Raw genomic sequence first — 18,438 nt, 5'->3', positions numbered from 1 at the left:
TTTGGTCTGAGAACACCCATTTTCTGAGTCAGAAAGAGTTTGTGGATATCTCAGTGTACTTCTTCCTATGATTCTAATGTCCTAGCTCTACTCTTCCTCTTGGCTCTGCCCACATGAGAAATTGTAAGGTATAAGGTGTTAATCTAAACTTTTTTTTTTGCACCATTTTCTTAACAGTTTTTGTTAAATATAGAGTTTTTCTCCAAGTAGTTTGTGTTGTTGGGCTTCCTTAAGACAATTGTTTGTTTTTGATTGATACTTATCTAGTCTATTTCACTGATTATTTTTCTTCTTCTTCTTCTTCTTCTTTTTTTTTAACAAGTACTTAAGGCTCCTTTTGAGACCTGGAGAAATTGTCCTTTCTACTTTTTGTCCTCATTTCTCTTGAGATTCTACCTTTTGTTTTTTCAAATGAATTTATTATTTTTTTCTAGCCTATAAAGTCTCTTAATTTGAATGGTATAGCACTAATTTATAAATTAATTGGTGTTTTCATTTTTGTTCATTTAGTAACTCACAGAATTCTATAGATAATATTCTTTCCATGAAGTTGCTTGTTATTAGAAATGGACTCCTGTTTGTTCTTTTCTCCTCCAACCTTAACCTTTTCTGGTTAACAGCTAACTTGTTCTAATTTTCCATTAGTTTTTATGTCACAGAACAGGACTATATAGTATAGTAGAAAGAGCACTGAAACTGGGACTTGGAAAAGATCTGGATTTGAATTAGAAAATAATGTGGCTTAGTGGCTCAAGGATACTTGGGTTTTCAAAATCTATCTTCTAATATTTACTGACTCTGTGACCGCTTTGATCCTAAGATTTCTCATGCTTGAAAATGGGAATAATAAAGACTCATTGTATCTATCTTAGGTTTATTATTGTGAAGATCAAATGAGGTAATGTGTATAAAATGTTTGCTTATCTTTCAGCTATATAGAAATGTCATTTGTTTTAACAGGTGGTCTGTGACCTATGAATAACTATGACTGGCAAAATCATTGCCCATTTATAAATTTCTGTATTATAGAAAATAAATTAATTAGACTAAGCATATGAATAGATTTGGAGTATATGTTTAATTATATTACTTATAAATAGAGAACTATTTACTGACAGCCCTGTATATATATTAATAGTATTTTTTATTAATTTGAAAGGTTTTAATTAATTCATCATTTAAAAAATAACAACCCAAGTCTTGCTATTTATACCTAGGTGACTTTAATTTCTAAGGTCTTCATTTTTTCTCATCTGTAAAATGGAGGGATTAGTTCTCAAAGTTATATATTATGGTCCTTTATCAAGACTCCCTTTAAATTCCAGAAAGATTCTAATGACTAATGTTCTTCTAAACTCTAGGTGGCACTAGCAGCATTTATAATATATGTTGTTAAACTTTTGGGATTTGAGCACTGAGAGCACTAGAAGTTGCTTGAGTGCCTAAGTTTTGGCTTCTTATTGCTTGAAAATTAAAGAGAAATGGAGAATAGAAACTGTGACTATTGAATAGAGATGGGTGGACTAGACCTCTTAAGTGAGAATGAAGAGTCCTTAACCATTTTTGTGTCCATCCATGCAGACCTTTGGCAAGTAAGTGAAACCAATGACTCCTTCTCAGAGTAATGTTTTTAAAAGTAAAATATGCAAAGAATTACAGAGGAGGCCAATTGTATTGAAATAAAATTACAAATATATTTTTAAAAATAATTAAGTATACAAATTCCAGGTAAAGAACTCCTGAAGTACACAGATGGTTCATCTAACTTAGGACAGTTTTATTTGTGGGAAGATATGCCATCAATACTTTGTGTAAAAAAAAAAAAAAAAAAAAACTATCCAAAGAATGTTTTCCCTGTACATACGTTCTAGACAGGGTTCAATGGAAAAATGCTTTTTTTTTTTTTTTAAATCATTTTAATATCAAGAGAGTTGACTAATTTGAGGCCTTTTCCTCATTGAATTTTTCCTTATTATACATAGTGCCTTACTTTGAGGAAGAGATTAAACTGAATGATTTATTCTAATTCTGAGTTTCTTCATTTGTTGGATGACAAGTATGTGAAACTGACTGACTACAAAAGAAAAGTAGATGATGGGAAGAATCTGTAGTTTCTTATAAACCTATTTTAATCTAAAAGGAATTGTAAATTCAGTTCTAGTTTTTATACTGTTTTATTTTAAATATTTGCATTTTAAACCTGAAAGCAGAAAGAACCCAAATAGCTAGTTTTAAACCCAGCATTTGGAATTTTCTTCATTTTGGGTTAAATGACCTTAGAAATTCAGAAAACTGTCTTGCTATTTCTATTTTTTGTGTTTAAATGGTTATGTGATCTCATCCATTTTCCTCCATTGATACAGTTTATAACTCATTCATATCCATCATATGTGACTTTTATCCTTGCCCTCTTAAAGGTCTGTCATAAGGTTGTCCACCTCTCTTCCTTTCAACATCACAAGGGATACTAGCAGAACATCTGTGTACCTACCATCCCTTGCTCTTACCAACTCAGTAGCTCCTGCTTTTTGAAGTTCCTTTTTGGTTATATTTTGTAGCCTATTCATACATGTCTTGTGCCTGGTCATTGCCCTTTGTGTGACAGCCATTTTTGATTTTTCAGAGGCAATGGTGTTCTGCCTTACAATCCCATATGGTGATCCTGGTAAGATATTAGTATTAAAGAGATATATACCATGTTTTCATGGGAAGCATAGGGTCAGTAAAAAAAAAAAAAAAACAAAAACAAAACTTTGGGAGTTTGCCAAAAGTCATCAGTCCACTATCTTCTTTTCAACTTGGAGCCCAGCTTTTTGTCTATATGTTATCCCATATCTCTCTGTAGATCTATCTATTCTTGCTCTCTCTATAGACCTATCTATTCTGTTGAACAAGCTCTACATAATATCTAACTAAATGCATATTGAAATTTGTCAGTCAGTGAACATTTGTTAAGTAGGTACTTAATAAATGTTCACTGATTGACAAATTTCAATTCAAAGTGCCAAGAACTGGGCTAAATGCTGAGAATAAAAAGAAAGAAAGAGTTCCTGCTCTTAAAGAGCTTATGGTAGATTGAGGGAGACAACACATAAACAAATAGGTAAAAATAAACTATATAAAGGACAAATTGGAAATAATCCATAGGGAAGGCCCTAGAATGAAGGGGGAGCAGGAAAATCTTCCTATAGAAGGTGAGACTTTAGCTGGGACCTGAAGGAAGCTAAGGAAGTCAGTAGGAAGAATAGAGGAAGTAGAAACAGTGCTTGGAGATGGTGTGTCTTATTCTCAGAATAGACAGGAGCACGGTATTGCAGGACCCAAATGTGGTGGGAGGTAAAATAATAGAAAATAGGAAAAGTAGGAGGGGTCTGGGTCATGAAAGGTTTGAATGCCATACAGAAAATTTTGTAATTGATTCAGGAAATAATAGGGAGTCACTGGAGTTTATTGAATGAGGAGTGGGAGGTGACATCATTGGAATTGTGCATTAAGAAAATCATTTGGTGACAGAATAGAGCATAGTTTGGAGTAGAGAGAGACCTGAGGCAGGCAGACCCAACAGCAAGCTATGGTAACAGTCCAGGTATGAGATGATGGGGGCCTGGACCAAGTGGTGGCGGTATCTTTTGGGAAATTTTAAGTTTAAGGTGCTTGTGCAATATCCAGTTAAAAATGCCTGCTGGGCAGCAAGAGATAGGAAACTGCACATCTGCTAAGAGGTTAGGGCTAGATAAATTTAAGAATTACTAGTTTAGAGATGATAAATCCATAAAAAGTGATGAGATCACTAAGTGAAATAGAAGGAAAAGAGAACAGGGCCCAGGACAAAACCTTGTAGGGGCTTAGAAAATGTCATCTGGATGAAGGGGATTGAGTAGTTTGATAGGTAGGCAAGAGTAACGATCCCCAAACCTAGAGAGGACAAGCAGATCCACAGAGACAAAAGCTGCAAAGAGGTCAGAAGGTCATTGCAGTTAAGAGATTATTAGTAGTTTTAGAGAGCCCAGTTTAGGTTGCATGATCATCAGAAACCAGATTTTGCATGATCATCAGAAACCAGATTGTAGAGACTTCCAAAGAGAGTAAGTGGAGACACCTGTTGCAGGAGGCTTTCTCAGAGACATCACCATCAATAGACAAAAGAGATATGGGACAATAGATAGTTGGGATGGGAAGATTGAGTAAGATTTTTTTTTTGGAAGGTGGGAGGTATGTTTGTAAATAATAAAGAAGTAGCCAATAGATAGGAATAGACTGAAGGTAAGTGAGAAAGTGAGGATAAAAGATGGGGATGTCTCTTGAGGAGATTGGAAGGATTGGGATTTGTTGTATAGGAGAGACCTTAGCAAAGAAAAGGGCAAAAAAAGTTCATTAGCCATTTGGCCTGCTGTGGATTAACTAGACACATTATTAAGTGATTAAAAATCTCATCCATTCTGTAGTTTACAAAGGGCTATGCACAATCGGCATAATGTCATCCACAAGTAATCCCTGTGTTGGCTCTCTTTGAAAAGTCATAAAGATTTTGTTGTTGTTTTTAAAGAAAGAATTAACAAGAAAAATATTCCCTGCAATCAAAACAATTTAACCTCAATTTAAATAATTGAATATCAAAAATATTGAATGTACAACAATTTCATTGTGAAACTTAACAATTATAAATTAATTGCTACAACAAGGAGATTGTGGGCAGCAGCATCTCATAAAACAGAGAAGCACTGGAAGGTTAAACAAGTATAAAGAATGCTTGGCAAGATAGTCCTTTTTATTTGTATGTAAGATATTGAAGAAATAAAAAACAAATTATTTTCTGATATTATTTTCTTAGTTCTCAAGTTTCTAATCAGTCAGAGGTGTCAGGTTGTATTGCATGTTGACCCAAAGTGGGCGGGTTCCAATGTTCGTGACCCTGAGTCACTTTGGGCAAAGCTTCCTGGATTCTTCTCCTATAAAATCAGTGTGCTGGACTAAAAGTGTGAGAGAACCTTTCTCACTTTGAATGCTGCCATCTACAAATGAAAAGACTGAATTGTAAGACTTCTAAAAGTGTATTCTGGCTTCAAGAATTTGTGCTTGATTGCCTAGATGCAGACGCTAGTGGTCCCGTTTCTCTCCTTTTAGATTTGTGCTGTCATGTTGTCAGCAGGGGGCACTGATGGTCTGTGTCCTTAGAGGGAAGGGTGAAGTGCAGAGAGGCTTTTCCGCTAAGATGGTGCCGATTCTTTTTCTTCTCAGATAGAGAGGTGGAATCCAAAACAGACCTTGTACTGATTTTATAGCTTTAGGTGGGCCCAGTATTTGGTCTAAATGATTTCATAAGATCCTTTTAGAGGATGGAGCTTAATACCTGCTTTTTGAGTGAATCAGGAAAAATAAATGAAAACGAAACAAAATAGAACTGAAATCTAAATGTGCTGTCAGAGACACAAGGATCTGCAACACTAACAGTTCAGGGAAAACTGAGGTTTTTATCCAGCGACCCAATGTTTTCCAGTAATTCTGGGAGTTTCTTGGTGGGCACTGGGTGATGTCTGAGCACAGGGACTACTTTCCTGCTGTCTCTGTAATAATAATCATTTGAAAAGGACCTGAAAGTAATTGTGGCCCCTCCCTGCTTATAAGCCCTTCTTCAGTAGCCTTCCTTGCTAATTAGCACTGGCTCCGCAGGGATATTTACCTTTTCTCTGTTGAATTCCTGTGGTTTTTAAAGAATTCAGGTGCTTGGTAGTTGCCAAAGAATTCAGATTACCTCACAGGCTGCATGCTGTCCTGAGTCTAATACCCTAGTCAAGAGAAAGGGAAGAGACAATAACAACAAGGGGGGAAAGTCCCCCAATGCTTGCTGTCCCCCCTCACTGTCAGGGCCTTGCTGTTTGTGGACCTCGAACTATTCCTGGCTCTGGAGGCAGGGGATCAGCCTGGTAATCCCTTCCTCAGACGGCTCTGTAGGGTGCTCCCTACTCACTGTAGCACTTTGGCAGGCTTGGTGCTGCAGCTGTATAACAGAAGATCAGAGAGACCTTGGGCCTCTTGTTCCCTTCCAATAGGTTTTGTCTGGGTCAGGCAAGATGAAACCCAGTGGCTCCTGGCAAGGCAGTTTGATTCACTCTCCTCACCTCCCAAGGCCTTGGCTTGAAGTCACTACAGCCACTGATGCCATGTGTGTTGTTGTCATGGTCTCCCCATCAACCCTCTTCCTTCTCGTCATTCATAAAATATTCTTTTTTAGATTGTAAACTCCTTGAAGGCATAGTCTATAATTTTAATCTCTGAATTTATAGCATCTAGTTTCATGTTTCTCAAAGATAACATAGTAGAGATTTAATGAATGTTTGTTTATTGAATGCTTTCTAAATCATCAGAAGTATGGTCTGTGTCCATGGTCTGTGTCTATGTTAGCTTGCTTGCCTACATATTCAGTGTAGTAATAGCTAATATGATAGAGTGCTTTAAAGTTTGCAAAGTGCTTTACAAATATTCCTTTCATTTTTCTTCTAACCCTGGGAGTAGGTGTTCTTATTTTACCTACTTTACAGATGAGAAAACTGAGGATAGACCAAAGTTTAGTGATTTGTGCAGGGTTCACACAGTTAGCAAAAATCTAAGGTCAAATTTGAATTCAGGTCTTCCCGACTCCACATAAAGTGCTGCATTATTTAGCTATCTTATAGTAACTGAAATGGGTCTTAATGATCCAATTAACTTCCTTTTCTTTAGTTTCTTATGTATAAAGTGATAAGGACATGAAATAGACAATCTAGCATTATTTAGAAACAATATCGAGTGTTCATTGATTCTATTCTTTAGATCATGATCCTTGTTAGAGATAATTTTTCTTTTCTACTTTATAATTAGATGAAGGAAGGTATGTAAGTTCTCTCCCTCTCCTCTTCCTTTTCCCCTCCCCCTTAAAATCTTAACATAATAAAATGACAAACACAGCATGGTTCTCAAAATGAATTTGGAAACAAAGGTCTTTGATACATAATTAAAATGGAGGTAGACAGTTTGACATAAGAAATTTCCTTCAGAATATATATCCCACAGTTTTTCACTGTGTAAAATATAGTACTAAAATTCCTTTTAAGTAAATTGCAAAGTCCTCTGTCAACCCTGCTGTTTCTTTGTCCATGATCATCCTATGATATACCTTGAGGATTCGATCATCTAAATTTCAGTCTATATTCCAACAAACATTTGTAAACTTAAGTTTTGAGATATTTAGTAGAGTTGTATCATTTTTGTGGGTGCTAATAAAGAATTTGTTTTGAGATATTTAGTTTATTATTATTATTTAGTTATTTTACTTATATCCTACTCTTGGGGATCCCATTTGGAGTTTTCTTGGCAAAGATACTGAAGTGGTTTTCCATTTTCTTCTCCAGCTCATTTTACAGATGAGGAAACTGAGGTAAACAGACTTGCCCAGGATCATACAGCTAGGAAGCATCTAAATATGGATTTGAAATCAGAAAGATGATTCTTCCTGACTCCAGGCTTATTTTAAGGAAAGCTTAGTTTATTTATTCAAAGGAAAGGGATAAAAATTAAGAGACAAATGAACTGAAAAAAACCTGTTTGGTTTAATTTGATCATAAAGTCATCTGGTTCTGTTGGTGAAGTGAAAGTTGTAATATATCCTTCTCTTCAACCACACACAAGCTTTTTGCTGATTCTTGTCTTCTTATCTTTCAAATGAAAGAGTTTTTAAAAGAGTGCTTGCACAATGCCTGGCACATAGTAGATACTATGTAAATACTTATTCCTTTTCCCTGACTTCCATGTAGTCTTTATTATGTTCTTCTTTGTCATTCAACTAAATTTAGATTCTATTATTTTTCTTTTACCCCTGGATTCTATTATTAGATGTCTTCCTTGACTCACTCTTCTTGTTTTCTTCCTACTACTTTGTATCCCCAACAAAGAGCTTTTGGGCCTTGAATGATGTTTTCATGCAGTTTTATTTTGAAATGCATCAGGAGTATACATTTTTAGTCATTGGAGGCTAAATGAGATGTAGAGGCAAGAGTATTTCTGTGTAGATGTCATACTTCATACAAAAAGAATATTGGAACTTTGAAGAGATGTGTTGGGTCACAGAATTTCAATGTTGACCCTCGTCATCATCTAGCTGTATCTAAAGTCTATCTACAAAGACTCTGATGAGACCATTCTTCTTTTGTTGGAAGTCTTCCATTAAGTGGTACACTTATTTTTAAAATGGACAATCCCACTTTGAAGTAGTCTAATTGTTAGGAAAGTCTTCTTTCCATCAAAATTAAATTTGCCTCATTGTCCCTTTTACTCATGGCTCATTGCTTTGTCTTCAGAGACTTAGCAGAATAAGTCTAATTGTCTGATTTCTCTTACATGTTATAGAGTCCTTTAAATATGAAATCAGTAGCTTGACAGCTAGGTGGAACAATACATAGAGTCTTGGGCCTGGAGTCAGGAAAACTCATTTTCCTGAGTTCAAATCTGGCCTCAGACGCTTAGAAGCTGTGTGACCCTGGGGAAGTAACTTAATCCTGTTTGCCTCAGTTTTCTCATCTGTAAAATAAGCCAGAGAAATCATTCCAATATCTTTGCCAAGAAAACTCCAAACGGAGTCAAGAAGAGTCAGACATGACAACAACTGTACAATAACTATGTGCTAAGCCCTTTACAAATTATTATCCCATTTAATCCCCACAACCACGTGAGAAAGATGCTATTATTGTACCCGTGACTGAAATAACTCAACAATAACAATCCTAATGTTTTCCTTAAATCTTTAGGTCAGTGATCTCCTGTTTCCTCAGTTCCATCATTCTGTGGCTTGAACTTGAGGCCTATCTTATCCTGTTTGCTGTATTCTAGATATTCAGTAGCTTTCTTTTCCCTTTAAAATGTATTACCTAGAACTGAACATTGTACTCAAGATATGATTTCACTACGGCAGAATATAGCGGAACTGTCACTTCCTTATTCTGGTCTCTTTGCTTATCAATTTAGTCCAAGATTTCATTAGCTTTGTTGAGTTTCAAATCACTGCTGACTTAAGTTGAATATACAGTTCACTAATCCAAATTTGTTGATCAAGTTAGATATATTGACACAATCCTTCTAAGTTAAGGGGCTTAATTTTCTAAAATAATTTATCTTTTTTTAACCCATTATTGTTCTGGGGGAAGATGGTGGCATTAAGTGTATTTCTGTGAGGTAATGCCTCTGTGGCTTTTGTGGAACCATGGTGGGCCTTCTTGCATTTAACAAGAACTTCATTCAGTAATTCCCTTGAAATGTGAAAGTGCCTGTTGAAGGAAAATTAGAATATATAGATAAAACTTATTCAACATAAAGTGAAATGTGTGGAAGTAATATTATAACTAGAGGTTTCTAAAAGTCTGTTGTCCTTTTTGAATACAGAGTATTCTTTGAATATAGATTGTTTATTAACAAGATAATAAGTTCCCTATACTCTGGGCCCCTAACCATTCTGTTTGATATCAGTTTCTGTTCTTGCTGTCTCTGACCTGTCATTCATATCTGGCATTGGATTTGTGAAGGTTCTTAGTGGGTGTTTGAGAAGAAAATTCAAAATGACACCCTTGGGTACGGTAGTTTTGTTTTCATAGTCTGTGCAAACACATGAAGAGTCATTTGTAAATTACATGACCCTCCCACTTATGTTCATAGAATAGGATACAGTGGTTCAGAAAAACACTATAGTGAAGGGTGATGATGTGGTTCCAAAAGTATGTGAGCAGAAATCTGTAGTTATCTAAATAATCCACCTAAGTGATATTTTGTTGATATTGAATCTTATTAGAAAGCTTAACCTGTACTGTCTTACCTCATTCAAAATAACTCCATGAGTACATATCCTTTATGCTCCTTCATTCTTTTGAATGAAGCTAGGCTATCAAATTTCCAATATATAGCTATAAATATATGCCTATATATTACTTTCAGTCTCCCTACATAAACATAGCATAGAGTGCTCTACACAATAGTCACATATAAATGTGTTTACTTGCTCCATTATTTCTATGAACATATATCTATATCTATATATGTATATATAAGATTACATAGATAAATGTATATGTGTATGTACATATGTATATATACATGTGTAAAATAGATACATAAAAGCATATTATATATGTATATGTTTATATATAAAAATATATTTATCTATTTGTGTGTATGTATATGTGAGTGTATATTTTATGAATGATTCTATGTTTTGGTCCTTATTCTTTATCTTCCTTTCAAGTCCTAAGATTAATTTTCTATACTATAACATTCATCTCCTGCCTTGTTGCGGTCATTCTTCTCTTCCTACCTAAAAATGTGGTTCTTCTTGCTTGTACTCACTCACCCCATTATTTCTATGAATCTTGATTCCAAGACACTCCCTTGTTTCTCAGCCCTGGACCTTCGTTGCTCACTTTAGAAATTGCTCACAACAGAGTGTTAGATACTGGCACCCACAGTACACTGATGGGCACTCTTCTCCTGCCTTGCCCCTTTTCTGGGTCCAGGCACCAATTTGATACTGCCTTTTGGGTACTTTGTGTTATTTGGTTTTTTGATTCTCACTGATAATATTCCCTCTAATCTGAAAGGGGAAGATTTTCTAGCATTTAACTTTGGATCCTTCTTTCAGGTTTGCAACTGTGAGATATGATCAAGGAGCTAAGAACATACGAAACCAGTTCATGCACCTGACCAACTACAGTGTGAACAAGAAGAGCGGTGACTATGTCAGGTAGGCTTGGCAACTAGGCCACAGAATGCCAGAATGGGGGGAAGATGGGCAAGGTGTGCTCTGCACTGGCTCCAGTCAGCTATTGGCAAATGAATCTTGATGAAGGTTTTTTTTGTTTCTAGGGAGGGGAGTGAACTTCACATTCATATTTAGTGGATGTGAGCAAAGTTAACTATTGCTGGCAAGTGGGGAAAGAGAAGTTTTGGGCTGCTTTTTTTATTTCTGGCAAAGATACAAAACATTCTTCCTTGTTAAAAATCTTTCTTCCCCTTTCTGTACTTCCTCATTTTCTAAGGTAAGGGTAATATTTTGCATTAAAGATTATTGGGGAATGTTGCCTTTTGGAAAGTAAGAAATGAGACCATCTTGGAAGAGGACTCAGTGGAATGGAGGAACGGCCCTTTTCTTGGAAACATATTCTCTGTTCTGTTTTTCTTTCATACTCAACAATTTAGCCAGAAAATGGAAAAATAAAAAAGAAACCCAAATAGTTACTTTTTGCTCAGACTAAAAATAGGTTCATAGCAGGTCCAAGAAAAGAAAGAAACCAGGAATCTGAAGACACTGGAATAGAAGCTAGAATTTTACAGGTTTAATTGAACTTCCTTGCCACTAGGGTTTAGGATGGTTAAAGAAATTACATCTTCATTTTGAAAGGTTTCCATTGTATGGAGATGTGGTAGGTCATGGGGTGCAGCTTGATGTGAAATAAAACACCTATTTTTTCTCCAAATTACAAATTATGAGACTTCTAAAACTCTTGGGACCTCTAGCCCATACTATAGAGCTCTATACACAATAGTCACTTATAAATGTTTATTGAGTATTGAATGTTGGGATTCTATCCCAATCATGGCACGTTTTTACTTATGATGGAGATAAGGATGATTTTACTGGTGTTGAACAAAGTGGCTAAACATGTAACCAACCTACAACACTCATAGGTTTGGTCCAAACCAGATTAAAGTGTGTATAACAAAACAAAGAAATAAATAATATATAGTAAAATATAGACAATGTTAAAATATTTTTTTCTAAGTCAATCTGCAGCCCTCAGGAATCCTTATGTATGGTTTTGTGGCCCCTGTCTCTATTTGAGTTTGATACCACTGATGTGGGGAACTCCCTGATAAGGAAACTGCCTCTACCAATGCAGGTCAGCATCTTCTCTGCAGCTTCAGGGCCTGGAGAGGTGAAGGTACTTGCCAAGGCTCACAGAGCCAGTACGGTGCCAGAGGAAGGACTACAGGTTTTCTTTGCTCCAAGGTTGGCTCTCTATCCATGATATTTTGATGCCTTGATGCCTCTTTTCTTTTTAATAGTAGTATAGTTTGTGAAGCTTACTATTGCCCTGGTGCAAGCCCTGAACTTAACACCCAAGACTGAGAAAGAGGCAAGGGAAAATTAGGAGCTTATTTCAGGTGCTTAAGCATGAACAAAATTTGGTTATATCCTTGCTTCATTCAACCTGTTTTCCTCTGAGAATAGCGCAAAGGGTGGTTTTGTAGAAAAGCATATAAATTTCTTCAAAGATTACTGGCAGATCCCCAGATTTTCCTGTCTGCTATCCATAAATTTCTTTAAATCTTTCTTAGATTATTTTAGATTTTTGATGTACTATTTTCCCTCTAACGACTAGCACTATTATTTAAATAAGACAAAATTAGCTTTCCTTCTCACTGCCAACAGAATATGGAAGGTATATAACTTTTGACTTCCATTCATGTTAATATGAAGAAGGAAACAGGACTACAGAATGGACAATAGAAGAGAGAGAGAAGGAGAAGGTGTCTTTCCTAAGGAGTTTATGTGAACATAATTCAAAAGAAATCTTTTCCTTTAAGAAAAAAAGCTTAAAGCCACATATGACCCCTGACTTCTTTATTTGTTTTTAGTTGTGATGATCCTGAAGTGGAAGATTATGGGAACAAATGGAGTATGAGTGCAATGCTTAGATATCTGAAACAAGAAGGGAAAGACACAACTGGTGAGTCGCCAATCCTTTGCCACTTTTGTTTCTTCCTGAATGGAATGACAGAATAAAGTAGCTTTTGTCTCCTCCTTCATGTCATTATCATTGCCTTTAGGTAAGGTAGGGAAAGCTGTTAGGTATTTCTTCCTGTTGCTTCAGAAAAGAAAGAACAGTTATTTCTATAACTCTCGAAGTAATCCCTTTTATTTGTTTCCTGAACTAAATTATAAAACTATTAGCTTTAGAATTATTGGTGGAAGCAATTTCATTTCATTTGACAAATTGTATCTATGTTTTTCCCTAATGAAGCTTAAGTTCAAGTTCTTTTAAGCAGATCTCCCTCTTTCATATTGGCATCTGATCAATTTGGCATTGAGCATAGAAAATGAGTATATTGTCAAGGCCATTGAAGTGGAACAAGGTTGATGGTCTCCAGGCAACAAGAAAACACAATTTTGCTAAAGTAGTATTCTTAGTTTACTAAGAAAAAGACTTTTTTTTCCCCAAAAACTTTGAAAGTCTATTACTGAAAAAAGAGTTATATTTTTTTGTTTGGCTATAAAAGAAACAAGAAGTAGAAGTTGTAGAGGCTTATGTAGCTCTGATCTAAAGAAAAACCATTGCTCTGTGTGGTAGTGCATTTCTTGTCACTTGAAGACTTCAAGAAAAGAAAAAGAGACCTTGGGAACAGTGTAGAGGGAATTCTTACACAGGTTTGAGTTGGACCAACTAGATCCTTGAGTCTCTTCCAACTTTGGAGATTCTATATTTCTGTGTGAATTTAGGGGAAAATAGCTATCATTTCTAGAATAGAAGTGTTTTTTTCCTTAAGTAGATACCTCTGAATTTGCCATACATACAAATATTTATATCCTGGTATATGTGTGTGTGTGTGTGTGTGTGTGTATGTGTGTGTAGATAGATATTTATCTATCTATATCTAAATATATAGTATATCTAAATATGCTTCTCTTTATATATATAATCTAAATATATAGTATATTTAAATATGCTTCTCTTTATCTATCTATCTGTCTATCTATCTAAATATATAGTATATCTAAATATATACTAAGTATATCTAAATATACTTCCACCATCCATTCAAAGGGAGAACATCTGAATACTTTTGGACTTAGGCACATATGTTTTTGTGAATATACTTTAGTACTTGCAATTTTGCATTTCCTTCTTCATGCTTTTTTGTTTATTTTGCAGCATTGATGGCCCATGTAGAGGATCTGATCATTAAGACTATTATTTCTGCTGAACTAGCTATTGCTACTGCTTGTAAAACCTTTGTTCCTCACCGCAGCAGTTGTTTTGGTAAGGAGATTCAAAAAGTCTAATAGTGAACTGTGATAAAATTCTGAAGCAGGGAGGGCTTGGTGGGCATATGAGAGGAAGAGATACATGATGAAATTATATTTATGTTTATATCTCAGTGTGGGGTATGAAGATGTTACTAAGATGGCAATGAAGAGATGAGTTGGGACTACATTTAGAGATGACTAGATATCTGTGTGAGGTTAAGAGTGGTTAGAGTTACATATTGGAGTCTCCATCAAACTGTGACCAAAAAATACCTTTTATGGTGTGTGCAGAAATATTGGTCTAGCAAATGTGTTCCAGAACTCATTGGCAGAGACACACTGGGAATTCTTCCAAGGAGCTTTGGCTGGTACTAGTTTGTGCTTTCTCCTGATTTCTAGTGACTCCACCTTTTTTGTTTTATTCTTCTTTTTGGTGAGTCTCTCTTCTTCCTCTCCATCCCTGATTGCACAAAGGAAGAATTCTAAACCAGTCTCTTCCAAAGACTAGTAACCCACTGACCAGTCTTAGTCACAAGCAGGAGCATAGAGGCACTATTTCAGATGTGTATCTAGTTGTCACTGAAGCCTTGAGGCCGAAGTTAATTGATATCAAAAAGCTCACTGTGTCCTGACTATGGAATTTAAAGATGAAAATAGTAAGAATATGAAAGCTGTAACTTGGGTTGATTAAATGAAATTCATAACCATCCGTTTTTCATTGAAGGAGTTCAATATGGAGAATTAATTGAGATTATGAATAGAGATTGGACAGGCAAAAATGGACTTTAAATCCTATAGTAATGATGATATGACTATGGACTGATTCATCATGAACTAGATCTGATGCATTTTAAATGACTTTCTTAGAGGTCTCACAACATTATACAGGACAGAAGCATGAAACAGACTTGGAAACATGCAGGCCATATACTGACTCTTTTTTTTCCCCAGGAGGGAAAAAAAAAAAGATGTGTGGTCCTTATTCTAATGAGTGGTTATTGCATATCTAGAAATAATGGTGTAAAATTATGTTCTGAAGTTACAATGAAAGAGCTTTCTGTACTTTTCCATTTTATATCTGAGATCTTTTGGCCTTTTGGAAACTTTAAAAATTATTGGAATTAATGAAAACATAATGTTAGATATGAAATAAGCATCAGGTTTCATTGATTCTATGAAAAGCTGTCCATCTGTTTTAGGTCCTTTTTCTTCTTTCTCTACTACTTGTCTTTAATTTTAATAAACTCAGTGCATCTGGATTTTTCTAAAGTTGCTGACTACATCCTTGGCTTTGTGGTTCTAATTCCACTTCCTGTCAGACCTGAGATTTCATCTGGTTCATTAACCTTTTCCCCTCATTCAAGATTCATTATGAAACTATGGGTCTCCTTTTCTCTCATCCTACCTCCCTAGGGCTTTTATTACAAAAAATAAAGTCTTTTATTTCAGTTGTTTAACAGTAAAACAGGAATTGAAAACTTCCAATGTTTAAGCAAGAGTCATGGTGCTTTTGGAGGAAACCAAATATCCATGTGATGGGACACTGCATACTCACTTTGCTGTTCTAACTGCTTCTTCTGCCCTTGGATATTTGCCAGAGGCAATTCATTGCTATCTAAGTCTAAGTTTGTTATGTCATTTCTCCACCCTACCACCTGTCATGCCCAAATGTGACCTAGATTGTTGAAATGTTTCTCCTTTTTATGGCTTCCTAACTCATCAGATTTTCTAGTACCAATCATTTGTTTACTTCAAGTGACTCAACCTAGTTTTTTTTGATAGCCTGATATATACATGTTTAGTTGAACTTTGTTTTTAAAGCTAGAAGCAGGAGTTTGTCTTAGACTAACTCATTCATAATAATTTTTTTGCCTTTTTAGAGAATTTTAGAGCAGAATGGAATCACTTAGGAGCATTCAGTCTGAAACTGATTTTGAGAATCAAATTTTGTGACTGAGAAAAACTTAACCAAGCTTAACCAAAACAACAGATTGTTACTTTTACTACAGAAAACATTTTTCATGGCAGTACTAACTGTATTGTGAGTGAGGCTGATTTAACTGTGTTTATAACTAAATTTATGGTTCACAAAGGTATAACTTTCTCTCTTTTTCTTTCCTCCTCTCCCTGACTACTCTGTCTCTCTCTCTCTCTCTCTCTTTATATATATATGTGTGTGTGTATGTACATGTGTGTATGTATATATTATATGTACATGTGTATATGTATGTGCATGCATAGGTATATCTAATTTTTTCCTTATGACATCCTTGTGAGGTTGATACTATTTTTATTCTCCTTTTACAAATGAGAAAAAAAGCAGATAGAGGTTAAGGGACTGGGCCAGGATCACACAGTTGTCTGTGGCAGGATTCAACCTTAGATTTTCTTGATTTTGAGCCTGGTATTCTATCTTTGATGGCACTAGGCTGCTTTAAGCAGTTCCTCCATGGAGATCCAGCTGTTTCTATAGCTTATAGAGCCTATTAATGTGTGCTATCATTGTAGGCTCTGTGGAACCTGAGGACATGAGGAATGATACTTGCTTTGCCTATGATTTTTGCATGACATTTTGGCTTGTCTACTCCATCAATTCCTTATAATTTTATAGGGTACATAATTGTACAAGATACAATATCTACAGGGTAGATATTGCATTCAACAAATAGTCCAGGGAATTAGTGAAAGTAATTAAAAATAAACAACAGGTTATATAGATTTAGGAGAAAACCCACTCCAAAATTCTAGTTCTAGGGCTTCATGGTACTTTTTAAAAAAATCACTTTTATTAATTATTATATAATTGATAAACATCAATAGACACAATTATTGTCATGTACAAAGAACAAGATAAAGAGCCTTTGAAGCTATCTATTATATATGTAAACCTTGCTGCAATTAACTTTTATCATAAATTCAGTACGGTAGATACAAAACTGTCCTTTTGTCTTGCTTTCTGAACTTCCTTCTCCTGTCCAAGTTAAAAATAGTTTCATTGTTGTTCATCTACCATGGATTCATTTGTATAGTTATGGTTGTTCTTTGTTACTTGTTCTTTACAGCATGAAAATTTTTGTGCGAGTATTTTTGTATACATGGATTCTTCACAGTTAAAGGATATGAATTTGTTTTTTAAAGTTTAGTGACTTTTTGGATTCCAAATTGTTTTCTAGAAAGTCTGGAACAATGCACAGTTCTACCAACAGTGCATAGGTATATCTGTCTTCCTTTATCCCCTCCAAAACTTGTCATTTTCTATTTTTATAACAATGCTAATCTGGTGGCTTTAGAATTTCTTTATTTCTTTCTCTTTGTGCAAGGTTTTCTTTGCATTATTATATATAGAAAAAGCTGATGATTAAGGGAGTACAATGCAAGATCTCTATTGGTTATAGTTTGCTAGAATCCTTACAAAGTGTTAACTTATTAAAGTTGATAGAAATAATGCTTATGTAATTGGTTCATACATTAGAGCTCACACCTTTAAGGGAGTTTACACATTAGAGCTCATACATTAGAGTTCACAAGTACGGGAGATACACAAAATTAACTTTGTAACTTTGTGAATTCACACCTCCCATAATCCCACTGTCGGAGGAGGAGTCAACCTTTGAGTTTATACCTCTAAAAGAGCATTAAAAAGAGCTGAGTTAGTGGAGTCAGTCGTTGAGAAGAGTACAACCAAGATTCAGAGAGAGCTGGAGGCTGAAGCTGGCAGATAAGCTGCAAGAGCTCTTGGAACCAAGGAGGGAGATTGGCTTTTAAGAAAACTAACCAGGCTATTTTTTTTTTTTACATGACCAAACCGTTATTTTGCTGTACAAAAAGAATCAGACTCTGAAATATTGTACAATGAGCTTGTGAAGGAAATCAAAAATGCAGGTGGGCATAAATATAGGGATTGGGAATTCAATGTAATGGTTTTTAGTCATCACCCAGAGTTCTTTCTCTGGGCGTAGCTGGTTCAGTTCATTACTGCTCCATTGGAAATGATTTGGTTGATCTCATTGCTGAGGATGGCCAGGTCCATCAGAGCTAGTCATCATATAGTATTGTTTTTGAAGTATATAATGATCTCCTGGTCCTGCTCATTTCACTCAGCATCAGTTTGTGTAAGTCTCTCTAGGCCTTTCTGAAATCATCCTGTTGGTCATTTCTTACAGAACAATAATATTCCATAATATTCATATACCACAATTTATTCAGCCATTCTCCAACTGATGGACATCCACTCAGTTTCCAGTTTCTAGCCACTACAAAAAGGGCTGCCACAAACATTTGTGCACATACAGGTCCCTTTCCTTTCTTTATGATCTCTTTGGGATATAAGCCCAGTAGTAACACTGCTGGATCAAAGGGTATGCACAGTTTGATAACTTTTTGTATTGCTTCTT

At 35.4% G+C, this 18,438-nt stretch overlaps 1 protein-coding gene across 24 annotated transcripts in view; it reads left to right on the top strand.

The window, feature by feature from the left end:
* The window catches only part of TTLL5 (tubulin tyrosine ligase like 5), a 374,113-nt gene that overhangs the window by 45,050 nt on the left and 310,625 nt on the right, over nt 1-18,438 (top strand). For all 24 annotated transcript variants that reach the window (XR_004231997.1, XR_004231998.1, XM_031952493.1 and 21 more), the window contains 3 exons: nt 10,658-10,759; nt 12,655-12,746; nt 13,950-14,057. Coding sequence is in view for 22 of the 24 variants with exons in the window: in XM_031952493.1 (XP_031808353.1) it covers nt 10,658-10,759; nt 12,655-12,746; nt 13,950-14,057 (302 nt within the window). In the remaining 2 variants the exon portion in view is untranslated. The remainder of the gene's footprint in view (nt 1-10,657; nt 10,760-12,654; nt 12,747-13,949; nt 14,058-18,438) is intronic.

This window comes from Sarcophilus harrisii, chromosome 2, assembly GCF_902635505.1.
Source record: "Sarcophilus harrisii chromosome 2, mSarHar1.11, whole genome shotgun sequence".
Classification (NCBI taxonomy): Eukaryota; Metazoa; Chordata; class Mammalia; order Dasyuromorphia; family Dasyuridae; genus Sarcophilus; species Sarcophilus harrisii.
Note: the sequence above shows the minus strand (reverse complement) of the source record. Positions and strands in the feature narration are given on the sequence as shown.